Genomic DNA, 17,356 nt, shown 5'->3' with positions numbered 1-17,356 from the left:
TTCGGTGTGTTTTGGGGTTTTTTCCCCTCTTTTTTTTTTTCTTTTTTTCATGGTCACGCATGCAATTCTAAACCGAAAATCACTGTATGGGAAGGGAACTGAGAAAAGACCACAGTTTAAATGTATTATTGATCTTTTTAGGTCAGAGATGAAAACTTTTCTTCTAAGCAACTTTTAAGGCTTATATTTTCTAACAAAGTATTCCATTTTGAAATGGGTTCTGGGTTTTGTTCGGTAGTGTTTTGCCTTTGTGCGTTTGTTTTATTAAATGTGAGTCTGACTGTTAATTGTTCGTGTGGATAAAGATGGCACCGTGTCTGTGTGGTGGGAGGGGGAACTATTTACATTTTCTTTAAAAGTTTTTGGTGTTTGTTTCAGAAATAAAGGGAAGGGCAAGGCACCTAAACTCTATACTGAGAGGAGTTTAGCTTGTGGGGTCCTGTGAACGTTCAGGCTTCTTCATTACCAGTTTCAGTATTCCTTAGGGAGGCAGGCTGAAATTTTTAACAGTTCAGATTGAACACTTTTTGCTGATTGTGGAAGAAGCTGTAGTAACTTGACGTATCTTTTGGAAGTGAATGGTGGAAGTGAAGTGGGTATGAGCGAGTGATCTCAAGGAATTTGTTACTGTGAGGTGTGCATGTTGCAAAGCTCTTTTGTGCATTTGGGTTTAGTGCTTGTTCAAATGACCAGTTATCACAATCTGTAATCTATGCGAAAGTACTAATGAAAAGTGCAATCTTGGTCATGGTGTGTAGCATACCTGTGGGAGGTGGAGGAATAGTGTGATATTTTTTTTTTTTCCTGCTCAGATTGAATGTTTAATAGGAAATGAATCAGTATCAGTTTCCTACCAGTACTGGATCTACAAGGGGACTGATATACTTTAATATCTTAAAATATTCTTTAAATGCTGCTCTTGCAGTTTTTCAGTTGTAGCTGGCCGTCTGAAGTCATTTTCATGAAAGTGAACAGTTGCAGGAAGAAAAATTTTAGAAAGATGGATGAAAACACTCAGCTGGCAATGGGTTGTTTGAGCATGTTGTAAACAAATCAAGTATCTGGTAACGATTATGTTTCAGAAAGATGATTGTAACTAATTTAAAGGAAGAAAAGCTAGTTTTCCTAGAATAGGCAAACTAAGAGTTAAGTATTTATGAAGACAGCATTGTAAAATCTTTCCTCCTTTATTTTAAATTTAGTTTCTCTTTAGAACATACCAGACATTTTGCACTGGCGTGAATTTCTGTGGGTCTTGGGAGAGTTGGAGAAAATTAATTTAGTTTCAGTAAAGATGGCTTTCATCAATTACTGCTTGGAGCAAAAGACCCAAAATGGATAAATGAATTGGTGCTAGGACACAGGTGACAGGACATGGGAAAGTGAGCAGTGCTGTGCACATGTCCCACCTCTCAGGGAGGCCGGAAGGTGGGCACACCAACCTGCCTCCTGTGAACCAGCATGTCCAGCGTCTGCTGCCCTTGTGCTTGGTTCTGTGTTCAGTGTACTAACTAGCAATCCTGTGCGTGTGGTGTTATGTTGTGACATTATATATATGTGGATTTTTTTGTCAGTTCAAAGCTGATCAGGTAGTTGCCATGCAAATTCTCTTACCTCATATCTATGTATGCAATAAGCTGTTTGAGTTCAAACTGGATGGTTTTTTGTATATTTATGGAAGTTTTTAAGCTAGCTTTCTTTACACTAGAGGGCAGGGGAAAGGTGTAATTAATTTGTAAATTACTTTTTAAGAAGCAGCTTTTATGACTGTCTCTATTCTCCCATGATAATAATTTGGAATGAGAACAGTGACTAGGTCTGAGAAGTGAACATGTCCTGTGTGGTATCATAATTGTTCTTGACTAGAGACTCCTTGGCCTGAGTGAAGAGGTATTTCTGAGGACCTGAGCCTCCATCCCCCATGTGGGTTGTCTCTGAATAGTTGCACAAGTCAGCAGCAGGACAATTGGTGACTGCTGTTTCTTCAACAAGCTCCACCTTTCCAGCTGTGTGCCCTTATACCATGGATGCCAAGAGCAGGTCTAGCAACTTTTCATCACAGATTCCCTGTTTCTTCCCAGGAGACTGTAAATGTCTTTTAAACTTCCCTTTCTCCTCCCCTGCCCCTCCACCCTCAGGCCACTTGCAGGTATTTGTCCACTCCAGGCCAGATCTGAGCTGAGTTCTCATCTTTTCCCTTCTGTGGTGGCTCCTTCGTGGAAGTGTGTGAGTAGAACCTATAGCCTTCGGTGTAGGCAGGAAGGAGAGCTGAGGGTGGCATGTTTTAAATTTACCTGCTGAGATGAGGAGGCCCTTTAATTTTCTAGCAAAAGAACTCTCAATATCCTGTGAGTGAACCCAAGCTACTGGGGCCACAATCATCAGCTGCAGCCAAAAAGATGGCAGAAATGCACTGATGAAGCATGGTGGCGAGAGAGAGCAGGGCATTGCTGGAAGAGAGGGTTGTGCCAAACATACACAGTCCAGCACTTATCTGAGGCAAAGATCCTAGGAAAGACAAGGATACAAATGCACAATCGAAGGTACAGCTGATGTTTATGTCATACAGAAGGCTGATAGCAGTTGCTGTACACACAGTCAGAAAAATGCAAAAATAACAACCTCAAAATGTGTTCCTGTGATCTTCTCTAGTAGGCAGTTCTACAGTATGTGGTAGGCCTTTTCTGTTTGGGTGAGAGAGCACCGTTAGAGCAGGGCCATGCCACTTATGTCAAGGTGCAAGTTTGAATTTTTTGTCATTTCCTGTTTTCTCTTGAATTTTTCAGGAGATGTTGGCAACATGTCAAAACATTAAATATAAAGGCTGTAATGTTAGGGTATTGTCAACTTAGGTCAGCAGGGACAACAAAGAGGTCTTGATGGTTGCCCTGCTATTCCTTTTCTCAACTTACTCAGTGGAGAAATCCAGCGGAGCTCCTCTTCTTGTTTTGTCTCATGTATTGCCTGGAAGAGTGAAGTAAGTGGGGCTCCACAGTGGGTGAGTTAAGTGGAGGAAAGAGAACAGGCTGTCTGAGTTTCATCTTACCCCTCTTACCCAGCGATTTATCTCCACTCTGTTGTTATTGTTACTGCCTGACTAGTTACTCTTTTAGCCATTTGTCTGCATCACACTTGTTGCAACTGTACCTACCTTCTCTTTCACCTGATTCCTGCCAGTAGGGCAGTGCCGATGAGTGGAGAGACTGTTATAGTTGCTTGTGCATGCTGAACTTGGTTGTATTCTTCCCTCCTTTTTTTCAGAATGCCTCTGTGTCTTCCCATTCCTTGCTCCCTTTTCACATCAAATGTAAGACTGTTGTCGTTTATGTGCCATAGATTTAAAACAAAATAAGAATTCCAAGTATCTAAATCGTATTAGATTTCCATTGGGTATTGAGTTTTAAGTCTTGCTGGCGTTTAAATATATTGAACCTTTGAACAACTGTACCTGCACAACTGATGGCATTGATGCAGGAACGGCAGCGATTGGCAGGAGGGAGGGAGAGGGTATGTATTTTGTCATTGTATACATTGTCAGTGAAAGAAATGTGAGTGACCAAAAGATCACTTTGCAGCAGAGAGTGTGAGAGGTCTGGAATTCTGCTGCTGCAGGGTTTGTGTGCTTCAAATAAACCAACCTTCTTTCTTTAAATTTGTTGTTGCATGTTTTCTTTCTAGCTACCAGTCGGCTCTGGATCTAGGTCTGTAGCAACATTAAGTACTTGGAAATCTCGCTAAGCTTTTTGAATTTGTGCTGTGAGTGAAAACACGCTGAAATTCGAAGTTTATCCTTCTGGGTATCCCAAAATGGACACTAAACACTAGTGGAGATCTTTTCTTCCAGTGCATTCCGTTACTATAGCTCTTCAACTGTAACAAACATTGTCATCCTTTCTCTCACATAAGCATGTGGGTGTTTGGGATAGGAGGAGCTCCTTTTTATTTTTTGGCATGGGGCTACACGAAAGGGCCTGGGGAAATGAATTGGAGGGTTCAAATAATTTGCCACAAAGGAGGTACAGGAGTACACATGAGGTGAGGCTCTAATAGATGCTAAGTGTTCAGTAAAGGAGTATTTGATATTATATACTGAATTAAGTTGTTGGTGATTTCAGGGAACAATGTAGGTCTTTAGGTGTAAGACTCTCCTGTACCATAAGGGGACAGAATTAGGATTGCTTGGAGGACCTTTATTTTGGGATTTCCTGACTGATTTGCTTTTTGACTTTGCGGCTTTAGTATGACTTTCTTTATCTTTCGTAGAGGTATGCACAACCACTGAAGATGGATTTGGAAAGAATCCACTACAATGGCAAAAGATGTGTGCTTGCACCCTGTAGTTCCGAATGTCAGTTTCTCAGATGTGTATAGAAGGATGAAGTGCTCTGGAGGAAATAAACTACTGTGCTTATTTTCACTGTTCTTTTTTTTTCCTATTTGAAAGTTTGGTAATGAATCTGGCTACTTGGAAATTTAGCAAGGAGTACGCTTCACTGTTCAAAACTGTTTCAGACTTTGTTTTTGCTTAGTTTTGAATAAGATGCGTTTGGAATATAATTTGGAGTTCATGCTACATTGAAGTTGTAATATCTGGGGAAAAAAATACACTGATACCTTTATATTTGTCCCCGAGTGTGCAAAAATAATACTGTGTGCTGATTTGAAAGTGTGCAGGGGGTTGTTCCTGTCCCTGTGCTGGGAGAGGTTTGTGCTGAAATGTAATGGAGCATAGTGTGTGGGGGGGCTTAAATTTTTTTTTTTCTGTTTCATACTGTGTAAATTGTGGTACTATTAAAATGTTATGTATTTCATTGTATACTAACAGCATAAACTTGCTACCCTTTTTAAAAAACAAACAAACAGCCATCACACACACACATCCCCGACTCCAAAAAACCCCAAACCAACTCCAAACCAAAGCCTTCAAATCACTGACAAAAATAGAATTTCTTCAATGAATGCTTTTTATTGTAATTACTGTTGGGCCTTTTTTCTTAACAGTGCAGTCTGTTAATGCTGGCATGCCACGCCTCGCTTACTGGACTGTTCTTTTGGCCTGCAGCTGGCATCTAGCCACCTCTCTGAAGGCCCTGCAGGCATCAGTTACCTAAATTAATATGATGGTAAACTGCTCCTGGGACACCAGAGGTGCAGTGAAAGGAATTACACATTTATTACTGATGATCTGTTTATATGCAGGAAGGCAAATGCTGGCAAGACTGAGGCTGATTTTGCAGATGTGGGTGAGCTGTACCATGTATGTGTGGGTTGATCATGTCACAAGAGAGAAGGCAGTGCAGTTTTCAGATGCTTTCAAAAGAGGCTGTGAGGTCTGTTGTCTCAGGAAGAGAAATTACCCCTTTATAGTGAAGGATGTTGTAGTTTTCCCCCAACTCTCTCAATTTTTGTTTCTTAGACCGCATCAATGGAGCATATTCAGGGAGCTTGGAAGACTATCAGTAATGGTTTTGGACTCAAGGATTCTGTCTTTGATGGCCCAAACTGTATTTCACCTACTATCGTCCAGCAGTTTGGTTATCAACGCCGAGCATCTGATGATGGCAAAATATCAGATACTTCCAAAACTAGTAATACTATTCGTGTTTTCTTGCCCAACAAGCAGCGCACGGTGGTAAGTCAGCATTACCTGTATGTGAAATGTTATACTGTTCCCATTGCTAACGCTGTGACGTGTATCTGGCAAGAGAAGTGCTGAGCTTCACAAAAGGTCTTACTGTGATTAGGTGTGTTGTCATTAGTTTGTTAATTCTAGAGGACCTATTTTGAAAGCAGTGTATCTGTATTTTGAGAACCTGTCTTCCTCTACCTCAATGTTGTGTTTTTCCAGTGAGCAAAGTACTTTGCTTACATATTTAATGTTAAAAGGCAGTATCTGGCTGACCTAAACAGAGATGCCTGTATGAAGTAAAGCGTGTAGTCACTGCTGTCACCATTCTTTTCAATTGGATGCCCACAGTGAAGTATGATAGTTAAAGCCGAAGTGAAACCTCTTGAGGGAACACTTCTGTTAGATTTCTTGGATCTGAGTGTACTAATAATAGTCTTACTCAAAGTTCCCTCAAATATAAAGCCTTTTTCTATACTGACATAGCTCCATTTTGCCTGCATTTCCATTACTTTTCTAGGCTACCTACTTGTATGAGTGCTGTACAAAATCCTGTTTCACAGAAACTTAGTAATTGTAAGAAATTGAAGCCTTTTTACGACTTTTCAAAACTTCCTTTGCATAAGTACGCAGTAGTTATGTATGTGACAGAAAATGTGCCTGTCTGTCGGCTTGGCTTAATGTGTGTTGAGTTAAATCGGAAGGCACAGCAGTCTGTTGTTACATCAGAAAAGTAATTTTTGTTTCTCTTTATTAACTTCACACATGAACAGCTGTGCAGTTTTACTGGAACTTCTAAAGAAAAGGAGAAAAAAATTACTTCACCTCCCAAAAAAAGCTTAAAGAAATTCTGCAGTCACTGACTAAATTTTTTTTTTTTTTTTCCTTTGATCACAGGTAAATGTGCGAAATGGGATGACCTTACATGACTGTCTTATGAAGGCACTTAAAGTAAGAGGTCTGCAGCCAGAATGCTGTGCGGTTTTTCGACTTCTTACTGAACCAAAAGGGTAAGTCTGGAATGTTATATGTGAAACTTGCAACTAGAGAATGTAAAAATCTTGGGTTTAGTATAGCAACAATAATGCTTTCCTCCTCTCTTGGGAGTTTCTTCTAAAAACACAATTTAGTTGTGAACACTTCCATGTTGCTTTCTTACACTCCTCTAGGGCAACTCCTCCAGTTTCTTGTGTGTCTTGGTTTGAAAGACAGGTGTCTGCGGAGGAAGGCAGGAGCCTCCCTTGAAATGGAAAATGCAACCCCCTTCCCTCCAAATTATTATAATTTTGAAGTTAACTGGCCTTCGGGCAAAGATATGGGGAATAGGAATAACAGTTCTTTACTTATATATATATATATAACACAAGGCAGGGAAAAAAAACCAACCCACTGGTTTATACTGACAGAGTCAGAAATACAACCTGACACCCTGTTAGGGTGGCAGTAGCAGTCCGATAAGATGGTGGCTGCAGTCCTCCTGAAGCGATGGATGTAGTGCTGTTGAAGGAGCGATCTTGTAAAAGGGTCTGGTCTTCCTCCGAAGGTCCAGTGGTAGTAGGTAGCTCTTGTCCTCTGGAACTCCAGTGGGGGGGAAAACTCCTCTGGGAATCTAGTGGAAGAAGGCTGCTAGGGTGTTCGAGATCTCAGCTTTTATTTAGCATGGACTGCTTGGCTCCTTCCCCCGCCCCCGGGCGGAGCATCTCACAATGGGATGGGGAGTCGTGAGGCAGTTCCTTGATGGGCCATTAACAGGAAATAGTCCAGGAGCCGGTTATCTATGGGTCATGCGGATAAGTCATTGTTGTGCCCATTAACAGAAGATAGTCCAGAGGGGGGGAGGCAGGGAGTACCGCCCCACCTGGTCTCAACAGCTCCTGAAGATGGTAATAGAATACTCTTTTTTTTCCTTTTGGCACATTTTACACTGTAACCTAGGACACTGGGTATTAAAAATTTTAGTTTTGTTTTAAAGCTAAATATTAAAAATGCTCAAAATTGAGGGTACGCTCAAGCGCTTGTACCATCTTGCAGAGACTTTTGTCATACTCTAGATGAAATGATGTGATAAGCATTCATATTTGAGACACATTTCTCCTCTGCGTTTTGTAGTCGGTAAACTTCAGTGCTAGTGATTCTTAGCCAGCTGAAATGAACATTTCCTCTGTGTGCTCAGTTTTAAGGCTGTATATTCCTCTACAACTTTTCAGTGTCTGGATTTAAATCTTACTTCAGATACTCCTTATTTTTTGTAGGACCGGGGATGATACTAAATACCAAATGATTCTTTTACAAGCTGAGGGAGTGAAGGTATCTCATGGAGTTAATACATTTAACTTCACACCTCATAAGGCTTGGGCTTAATGCTCTTTTAAGCCTCAATCATGAGGCAGTCATTTGTGGGTTTACATCTCTCTATAACTAACCCCATTCTGGGGTCACCGGTAACTTCACTGCTGAAGCACATAATACGGCTTTCATGTCACTAAGTCTGCCATTCATAATTTCTTAATTTTGTTTATAAGGGTGTTTCTGGGACTCCATTGCAGCTTCTAGGTGTCTTATTTCAAATAATTTATGTGTAAGTGACTTGCACATTAAAAAATAAACAGAAAAAAAGAGGAATTGCTATGTTTTCAAAGTTGCTTCTAAATTTTTAAGTGAAAGACACTGCAATATAGCTCACTATAAGAGGTTAGCTGTGCATTTTTTGTATTTGTTTTCAGTTTGCTCAAGAAAACTCACAAAACATAGATCACTGATTAGGCCAGACTTTGTATCTCTTAAGTAATGTTGTTGTTCCTGTTTTCTCTTTCAGAAAAAAAGTGCGTTTGGATTGGACTACAGATGCTGCCTCCTTGATTGGAGAGGAACTGCAAGTGGACTTTCTTGATCATGTTCCACTCACTACACACAATTTTGTAAGCTTTTCCTCTTCTGTGTTTTGATGTAATTTGTATCAGTTGAATCACATATTCAGTCAGAGAATGTTTTAGGCATTAGGTACCTTTTGGCTTTCTAAACACTGTGGGGAACATTTCAAAAGTGATGATTTGCTTCCTTCACCCCTACTCTCCACAAATTAGATTGGCTAAATATCAGTTTGCAATGAAAAGCCAGAATTCTAGTTACGTTTAGTAATTCCTAGGTGTCAGACTTTAAAAGCTCTCATTATGCATATTTCTCAAGGGTCTGATGATTGCCATTTGTATTTTATATAAACATATATTTCTGTAACTGTCATGATAAGATGATATGTCTTTAAAGTCCAGAACTGGGAGATAACTTGCATTTTCAGTCTCTGGCTCATCAGTCAAAAAAAGGCTGGATAACTGTGGTACCTTTACTGGACTGTTGGTAATTGTACTGGATGTACAGGGGTGCTGTTAATTCTGCAAGGTTGTGGCGTTGTATTGTGAGCCAAGGCTGCCTTGTAATTTGTCAGAGAGTTTTTTGGCAGGGTGAAAGACTTCAGATTTGTAGTTCTTTCTCAAAATGGATTATTTTCTCAGTATAGAGCAAATATGGAGCTTTTTTTTTTCTTTTACAAAGAGATAATGCCTAGCTGTAACACTTTTACCTTGCATAATTTTGTTCCCCCGGGAAGGACTCTATTCCTATATTCTAGCCTTTTTGTTATTTTGTCCCAGAAACATATTGTGCCAAGTGGCAACACTAAAGGGTTGTAATTTACATAGAGTAGAAAGGCTAGGACTGATTTACAAAAATTGAAAATAACTTTGCCTTATGCGTCATGTTTTTAGAAAACTACAAATAAAATTATCTGCAGTTGGTCACTAGAAAAGTATTATTTTTCTCCAAATCTGGAAGAAGCTCAAACTTCGAGCCTTCTTCCACAGTATGCTCCAAAGGAGATAACCCTTTGGTTCATTGTAATCTTTTTCATACTGCAGAAACTTTTAAAAAAAGTATGTTAGATGCCATTTAAAAAAAGCAGAATTTCCTTAAATGATTCTTTTTACTAAAGAATTTATTTCTTCTGTAAGAGGGGGTATTGATTAGTCATAAACACAAAACAAGCATTTTGACTAATAAAAAAAATGAGGTGGTTCTCACAATCTGATCCTCCTTCACCTCCTTGGTGATACTAAAACCAAGCAAAAAACCCAGTAGTTGGCCCACCCAACTTGGTCACCTTACTGACCACAAAATAGTACTTTTGGATTTGATAAGAACACTTCTTTTTTTTTTTTTTTTCTTTTTTTAAATTATCAGGTAAACGAAGCCTTCAATGTTTGTAAGCTTTCCCAGTTTCCAGCCAAACTGGAAATATAGGCAAGAACACTCAAGTGTGGTTTTAAGTTCAGTAGCACTTTAAGGGCACTGATAACATTTTAATGTGATGTTTATTTATGTCAGCCTCTGGAGATCTTCATGTCAGCTAATGAAGAGAAGCTAGTAGCTTGGACTAATCATTTAATGTCTTTTCTAGGCTCGGAAGACATTTCTAAAGCTTGCTTTCTGTGACATCTGCCAGAAGTTCCTGCTAAATGGGTTTCGGTGTCAGACATGTGGTTATAAATTCCACGAACACTGCAGCACTAAAGTTCCAACCATGTGTGTTGACTGGAGCAATATCAGGCAACTCTTGTAAGGACTATTCCTTTTTCATAGCAACAGTAATTCTCTGTGACAGACAAGCATTGGGGTTTTTTTCATCTGTTATAAGTTTGGATTGTTAGGAAGTGTAGTGCCTTTAATCAATGTACAGAACTTGTGTACTGATTTCATAAAACAGCCAGCAATGATTGTCTGATCCCAGGTGAAGAAGGCCGTTTGCATTAAATGCATTTTGTTCTTGTTACAGATTTTAATACTCTGGGACAAGCAAACAAAGCTCTTGCATGACCAGGCAGTTGCTATAATGCCCTCTGTTTCAACAGAGTTGTAGAAATTCCTCTGCCATAACACTTCTGTTAGAAGGGAAAAAGGTCATGATTCAGTTGTTTTTTGGCTGTTGGAAGCATGAGTGTTCAGAACTGCCACAGCTTTTGTCACCCTGTTGGAAATGTGTGGAATGGTGAGAAAACTGATGGAGGATGGTATTTCTTAACATTGATTAGGAAAAGTTGAAAATAATTGTTGGATATCCTTTTATGCAAAAGTGTTAAAACATATAATTGATTTTATGTGTGTGTCTTAGTGATCGTATTTTTTATAACTAAACTTGGTCATAGTTAGCATTTTCTCATGAGTACTGACTAGTTGTTAGAGTGTAGGATGACTTGTTCCACTTGGTGCTCCCTGGGTTTAATAGAACTTTAAAAATTTGGTGACTAATACCCGTTCAGGAAAATCTGAAGTCTGATGTAAAAAAGATTTGTATCTTCGCTTTAGAAACAACACATGGAAATTTTCTTTGGGAGTCTGAAGACATAGTTTTAGTCATACCAAACACAGAGGAAAAATACCAGGTAAAGATAGGAATGTGTTCATGAAGATAATTATGCTGGCAAGAAGCAGCTCTTTAAATTTTCAGCTTTAAAGAACATTGTACAGGAGGTAGTGTAGCAGTTGAAATTGTAATTGTTTTTGTTGATATTTCAGATTGTTCCCAAATTCAAATATCAGTGACAGTGGTGTCCCTGCACTACCCCCCTTGACAATGAGACGGATGCGGGAGTCTGTCTCCCGGATACCTGTTAGGTAAGCTAGTATTTCCTGTCGTTTCTGTTTTGGGAAATACAGTTGTTTAAAAACAAAACAAAAAACCCACCACAAAACACCCCCAACTCCTCAAAAGTAGAACAATCATATAGAAGGTTGGGATAAATGTGCGAGAAGGCAACACCACTTGATCACAGATAATGTGTAGTGTCCTTTCTTGTTCTTAGATTCAAGCAAAACATTGATTTGGGATTTTGTATTTTTAATTTTTATTCTTAAGATTTTAAGGGAGGTTATTAAAGGTTTTCTGGAGACCTTTGTTTTCCTGGCTAAGAAAATTCAAGGCTCCCTTGGTATTTTTGTGAATTTTACTTGATCTGATCAGGTCGTATACGTGTAAGGGTTTGTGACTTGTTTTGTGTGACTCTCATAGATAAACAAATAATGTTCTAGTGTAAAGATGACAGGTAAGAGTTTAAAGAGAGAACAGTGGAAATGGAAAATATGCTCCTCTTAAAGAAAGTTCCGAGACCTAAAAAGAACGTTCCTGCTAGAATAAAAATTGCTTTCCTTTCAAAGGGGCCTGTCTTCTGATTCTGATTTGTGTCTGTATTCTTTTCCTTGACATCCAGAGGCTGAAGAGGGCAGGCCATCTTTTGTTTTTTGTACATCCTTTTGGAAAATGTTAGCCTATTCAGGAATGAGGCACAGAGCATGTAGCTGACTTGCCAATGGTTCTCTGTGTTCATTTATTTAGTGGGAACTGCATCAGGAATGGATCTTACGTTGTCTTTGCCATCTCTGGCCCTTTCCAGTGTGGTTGAACAATGACTCGTTACCTTGATAGGTTTTAAGCTTTTTGTGAAGGCTGGTGGATTTCAGTTAAGATACTCATGTGATTTGGGATAAATGAGGTTTGAGTGACCTTAGCTGTGATTTATAACTCTTTGTTGAACTGGATTTTAGTGTTGGCCTCCTTTTAACTGGTGTTGGGTTTCATGACTTCCTTGCTGGCTGTTCTGTACGAACTGTTGAACAGTCTTGCAAACCTTTACAAATTCAGGGCTTAGCGGTAAAAGTAGCTATCAAGCTATGCGTTTTAACAGGCTTGAAATGAGCAGTTTGTTTAAATTTCATGGACCTGAATTAATCCAGCAGAGCCAGTATTTTATCGGTATATCAAATGTGATTTGATGGGGGTTGAGGTGAACTGTGGCAAAATTTATAACAGCTGAAACAGACTTATGTTGAACACATTAGATGAGTATGTGAGCTGACCAGATCTTCAAGTTTTTTAACTTATTTCCTAAGTTAAACTGGGAATGATTCAGCTGACTGAATGGTTTAGTTAATGTACAAGTCCCGAATGTTTCTCTGTTTGGAATTCTGTGTTTATTGCTTTTGGACAGGTGACATGGAAGAGTATTTTTCAATTGCTAGAGGGGAAAAAATAACCACAACTTTCCCTTTCTCTCTCTTTCCTTCCCAGTTCCCAGCACAGGTATTCTACACCTCATGCCTTCACATTCAACACATCAAATCCTTCCGCTGAGGGCTCTCTTTCCCAAAGACAGCGATCTACATCCACACCAAATGTCCATATGGTTAGCACTACAATGCCTGTAGACAGCCGGATAATCGAGGTAATATTGGTAGGGAGGGAATAGCATAAAATTAAACTAAAATTGTGACTGGCCATCTAGTAGTCACTGGTTGGTTTCTTTTTGCTTTCTGTCATTTGCTTATAGTTTGCCTTAGTTGGCTGAGCGATAAAGAATATAGGTGACACATTTGTATAGAAAGCTAATAGTTCATTCTTGCAGTCTTTATCAATTTTGCTGAAGTTCCAGGTTGATTTTTGGTGTCTGTAAAGATGGAGGGGAGCTTAACAATCAAGTTTCACAGATCTGAAAAGAAAATAAGTTCAGTTTTGCTGAAGAAATACTTATTAAGCATGTCTAAAATGTTCTCTCACATTAAAAATATGGATTTGTGGGGGACTGGTGTTTATTTTAAATCAGACTACAGGTACTCTAAGTCTGGATGTAGTTCTTGGAGTTGGAATACTCAAGTCAAAACTTACTGGCTATGTGTTTTGTGTTATACCTATACAGAATTAACAGTGATTCTGGGCTTGTGTATTAAAGCCCAGGATCCGTATCTGAGACTTATTTCTGCTGTTACTTGCTTACAAGCATCTTTTTCTCTTATTTTCCCTACCTTAGACTGGCAGTAGTGAGAAACACTCTTTGAAGTCAGGCCTGTTTTTTGTTTTGTTTTGTGATAACCTTAAAATAAGGGAGTGGTGTGCAGGAAAGGCTTGCAGAAAGAGGGTGCTGAACCACAGGACTACAGAGAGCACACTGTTTGGCTTTTTGCTCTAGGATAGTTTAAAAACTCTTTAGGCCAAGGTAAAGCCCTTGACTGCTGAGGTTACTTGCATCTTCAGCTGGTAGATTATAGGCTTCTATGAAATGTGCAGACTCTCTGAAGTGTGTTGGAGAAGTCCTCTGAACTTTTGGAACTGAAGAACAGTGCACTGCAGCCCCATAAAGCTTGTTTGGTTAGAAGTGTTGTGTCATCTGGATTTTATGGGGCAAGGTACCTCCCCTTTTTCTTCAGTTTTCTTAGGTGTAGAGTCTACTGCTTCAGAAGCTGGGCTGACCGTCTTTTATGGCACAAAAAATAATGAAGCACTCAAGAAAGGGAATATGTATTATCGAACTTTGTGGTGTGATGAGCCTTTAAGGAGACATTGCTTTCTTTATCCTTTATGCATAGCAGTAAAGACAAAAGTGCTTTCTGTTCTGGCTCTTCATAATATCATACGGACTGACTATAAACAGCTGTCATGTCTTAAAGGCAATAGATGCTTTTCCAAAAGGCTTTAAAAAAAGAGAAAGTTTTAAAAAAAAAAAAACCCCACAAAAAAAGGTGGTAGAGACCTTCTAGTATGACATGAGAAAGACCACCTTAGGTGGTTTTCCAAAGGGTGGACACTAGTGAACTTCTGCGTTTGAACAGGAATACTTACTTAAAAGTTGTACTGCGCTTAATTATCGTATATCAAACAAATCAGGTTACTTTTTCTTTCATTTAGCCTAACATGTAACTAAAAAGAAAAAAAATTTTATACTTCCTCTGTTCTTTTCTTTTATCTCTTACCATGTTGGCCTAGAATAACAGCCTGAATGCTTCTCCCAGTTCCTGGTGCAGACGATTTTGTTTGAGGGGAAGAGTAGGTATTTTCTTGGTGCCTTTTGTTTTCTTGTGATTAACAGGATTGCTATAACTTGTCAGCCATGGCAGTGTCCACATAAAATGTTTAATCTGGAGTTCATTTGATGAAAACCTTTATAGCATGTTTATACTTAAATATTGAGGACACTAACTGGACGAGACAAATTGATAGAAGAGCTTCCTTTTTAGTTGAGCTGGGTGAATCTATACTACTGTGAAATTTGGTGTGAATTTGAATAGGCTTGGATTAGAGATGTGTTTGTTCACACAGTTTTTAAAGCAAAACCTTCTCAAACATACCTATTGTCTGGCTTTTCTCCTCTGGAAACTATTTTGTTGAATATAACTGTACAAGCCGCTTAGATTAAGAATGTGATGCACTGTTTTTATTTCATATCAAAGCAAAGGTGACAGGCTACACCACTGTATATGGGGTAGTACTTCTGTTGTAAAAACAACTCTAAAGAACATTGATTTTTGGTTTGTTCGCTCTAAGATTCTTCAAAAAAAAAATTCACATCAGGACTGAAGTGCAAAAATACTGTTTTCTTAAATAAGAATTAACATATACATGAGAACAATTTAAAATTATTTAGTTTTCCTTTGCCAGCTTATTTAAAAGCAGTTATGTTCTCAGGCTGACACACAAAACCCATCACTTGTTATTAATTCAGGTTCTTAAAGATTTTTATTATCCTCAAAATGGTCAAAAGTAGTAACTTGCAAGAGTTCTTCATTCTTAGTTTATGCAGATTGTAATCCAGTCAGGTGTAGAGCAGAAGTACTCTGTAAGAATACTGTCTGTAGAATCAAGCCTGGGGGAGTGCAGCTAACTAGCTAAAATTATGTATTTTGTAATTGAATCTTCACTAAGGATAGCCTGAGTTAATTTGAAAACTGTATGGTGGAATGCAGGCTTGTTCTGTCCTCCTATGAAATCTTACATTCATTGTTCTACTAATTAGATAGAAAGTTTGAATTTACTTCTATTAACTTTGTCAGTATTTAACATTTCTGTAGTGCATGTTCTTGCTTTGTTACTTACACAGTACCTGGATATTTTACCTTTCCTGTATGTACTTTGGGATAATACCTAGCAGGTGAGAAAAGCTGTGAAGTCATGTGTGTAAGAGCTTAGTTGATCATGTGCATGGCTGTAGAGTTGTGTTGTAAAGTGCCTGTGGCATGAAGTGAGAGCTGTTGCGCTGTACCAACTAGTGAACTGTGTAAGAACATGCTTTTCAAATATCAGACTTCAGTCTGCGGGAAAATGTTTTGAAAAATAGATGGTTTTGTATTAGGGCACTAGACATAGCCTTTTTTGGGTTGAAGTAGTGTGGTAGAGATATTTCAAAATGTACATTGACTTGGAGTATTTCAGGGGCTTTTAAAGAAAGTTTTCCTGCTTGGAACCCAAAACCTTTTTGAGCACTTGTCCCTTAGAGACAGAGGACCATCACAGGAGCTGTGTTCAGGTCTGAAATACAAGCATGCAGAGAAATCCAGGGGTGGGAATGCAGACAATATTTCTGGTGTTTCTTCTTGTTCCATGTCTTTTTTTCCTCTTTCCTGTCTTTTTTTGGTAGCAATACCTTTTAATATGCTGTGAATATTTTTAATGTTTTGTAAGAATTCACAAGTTGCATGTTTTTTAGCATATAGGATTCTTGTAACTAGAAAATAACCAAGCTGTCATCTTTTGGAGGTTGTTGATCAATACCATATCACACTTGACCAGAACTGTCAAGAATGATTTCAACACTATTCCTGCTTGTTCCTTTGTGTGCTGTCATATATTTGTTAACTTTATTATCAATCTTCTCTGTTTTAGGATGCAATTCGAAGCCATAGTGAATCAGGTATGATTTCAAAAAATAACATAGTTTATAATATTATAAAGTGTTTTATTTTCTTGTTCATAAATTGTTTTTCTTCTATTTTTATATTTAAGCCTCACCCTCTGCTCTGTCTGGAAGTCCTAATAATGTGAGCCCAACTGGCTGGTCTCAGCCCAAAACCCCAGTCCCAGCCCAAAGAGAGCGAGCCCCTGGATCTAATACACAGGAAAAAAACAAAATTGTAAGTATGGTAGTATTTGATTTTTATTTTGTTTTTTAATATGTTAAACTAGGCTGGGAGTAGTAGTGTGTTGGGATAAATTTCTGTACTTAAAAGGCAATAAAAGCTGACAGTAATCTTGGATTGCTCCGCACTGTGTGTATATAGTAGTGATATAATTGTAACTGACTTGGGAAAGACAGCACTATTGCCTTGTGTTATAAATACCTAGAACAAAGTGTTCTGGATTGAAAATAAATTTCAGTCAGTATTGTGAAATTATTTTTCGGTACAGGTCCAAGGATTATCTTTCTAGATCTTTAAGGGCTGCATTTTACTTTTCTTTTTTTTCTTTTTTAGTATGTTTAAAGTTAGCCTTATTATCTCTGAACTGTGTTCAGCCATAGCTTCCACAGAAAGTGGGTATTGGTAATACCATCATTTTCATAGTGCAGTTGGTCAAAATGTCTCAGGGGAAAATAGCTTTCATAAAATGCAAGTTTTCCCTCAAAGGCTTGATTTAAATTTAGGGGCGTGGAGGAAGAAAGAAAAGTTAGAAATAATAATGAATAATATCTCAAATTTTTTGAAGGCTTACAAGATTTAAAAATCAAAGTACAGTTGCTTAATGGGACTCACAGTTGTTAATCACTTAGACATTTGAGAATTCTGCTCTCATCTTTTTCGTTTATTCCTTTTAAATATGTAAACAAGTTCCTGAGTTTTGGTAGTGTAATTTTGAAAAAGTCACTAAGTTTTGTAAGTGTTTTGAATGTCTTTAAATAGTTGATTATAAAATATTTGTTC

General features: G+C 38.4%; 1 protein-coding gene across 4 annotated transcripts in view; it reads left to right on the top strand.

Annotated features, from left to right (window-relative positions):
• Positions 1-17,356, top strand: part of RAF1 (Raf-1 proto-oncogene, serine/threonine kinase) — a 45,622-nt gene that overhangs the window by 13,554 nt on the left and 14,712 nt on the right. For 2 of the 4 annotated variants that reach the window (XR_015183781.1, XM_009961999.2), the window contains exons 2-9: positions 5,417-5,632; positions 6,524-6,636; positions 8,442-8,544; positions 10,077-10,234; positions 11,192-11,290; positions 12,741-12,894; positions 16,323-16,350; positions 16,443-16,570. Coding sequence is in view for 3 of the 4 variants with exons in the window: in XM_009961999.2 (XP_009960301.1) it covers positions 5,426-5,632; positions 6,524-6,636; positions 8,442-8,544; positions 10,077-10,234; positions 11,192-11,290; positions 12,741-12,894; positions 16,323-16,350; positions 16,443-16,570 (990 nt within the window). In the remaining variant the exon portion in view is untranslated. Of the gene's footprint in view, positions 1-5,416; positions 5,633-6,523; positions 6,637-8,441; positions 8,545-10,076; positions 10,235-11,191; positions 11,291-12,740; positions 12,895-14,429; positions 14,490-16,322; positions 16,351-16,442; positions 16,571-17,356 lie in introns of all 4 variants that reach the window. The other 2 variants (XM_086470418.1, XM_086470417.1) reach the window with 2 other exon arrangements.

The sequence above is a fragment of the Leptosomus discolor genome, chromosome 9 (assembly GCF_034619465.1).
Source record: "Leptosomus discolor isolate bLepDis1 chromosome 9, bLepDis1.hap2, whole genome shotgun sequence".
NCBI lineage: Eukaryota > Metazoa > Chordata > Aves > Leptosomiformes > Leptosomidae > Leptosomus > Leptosomus discolor.
This window is presented reverse-complemented; position numbering and strand designations above follow the sequence as displayed.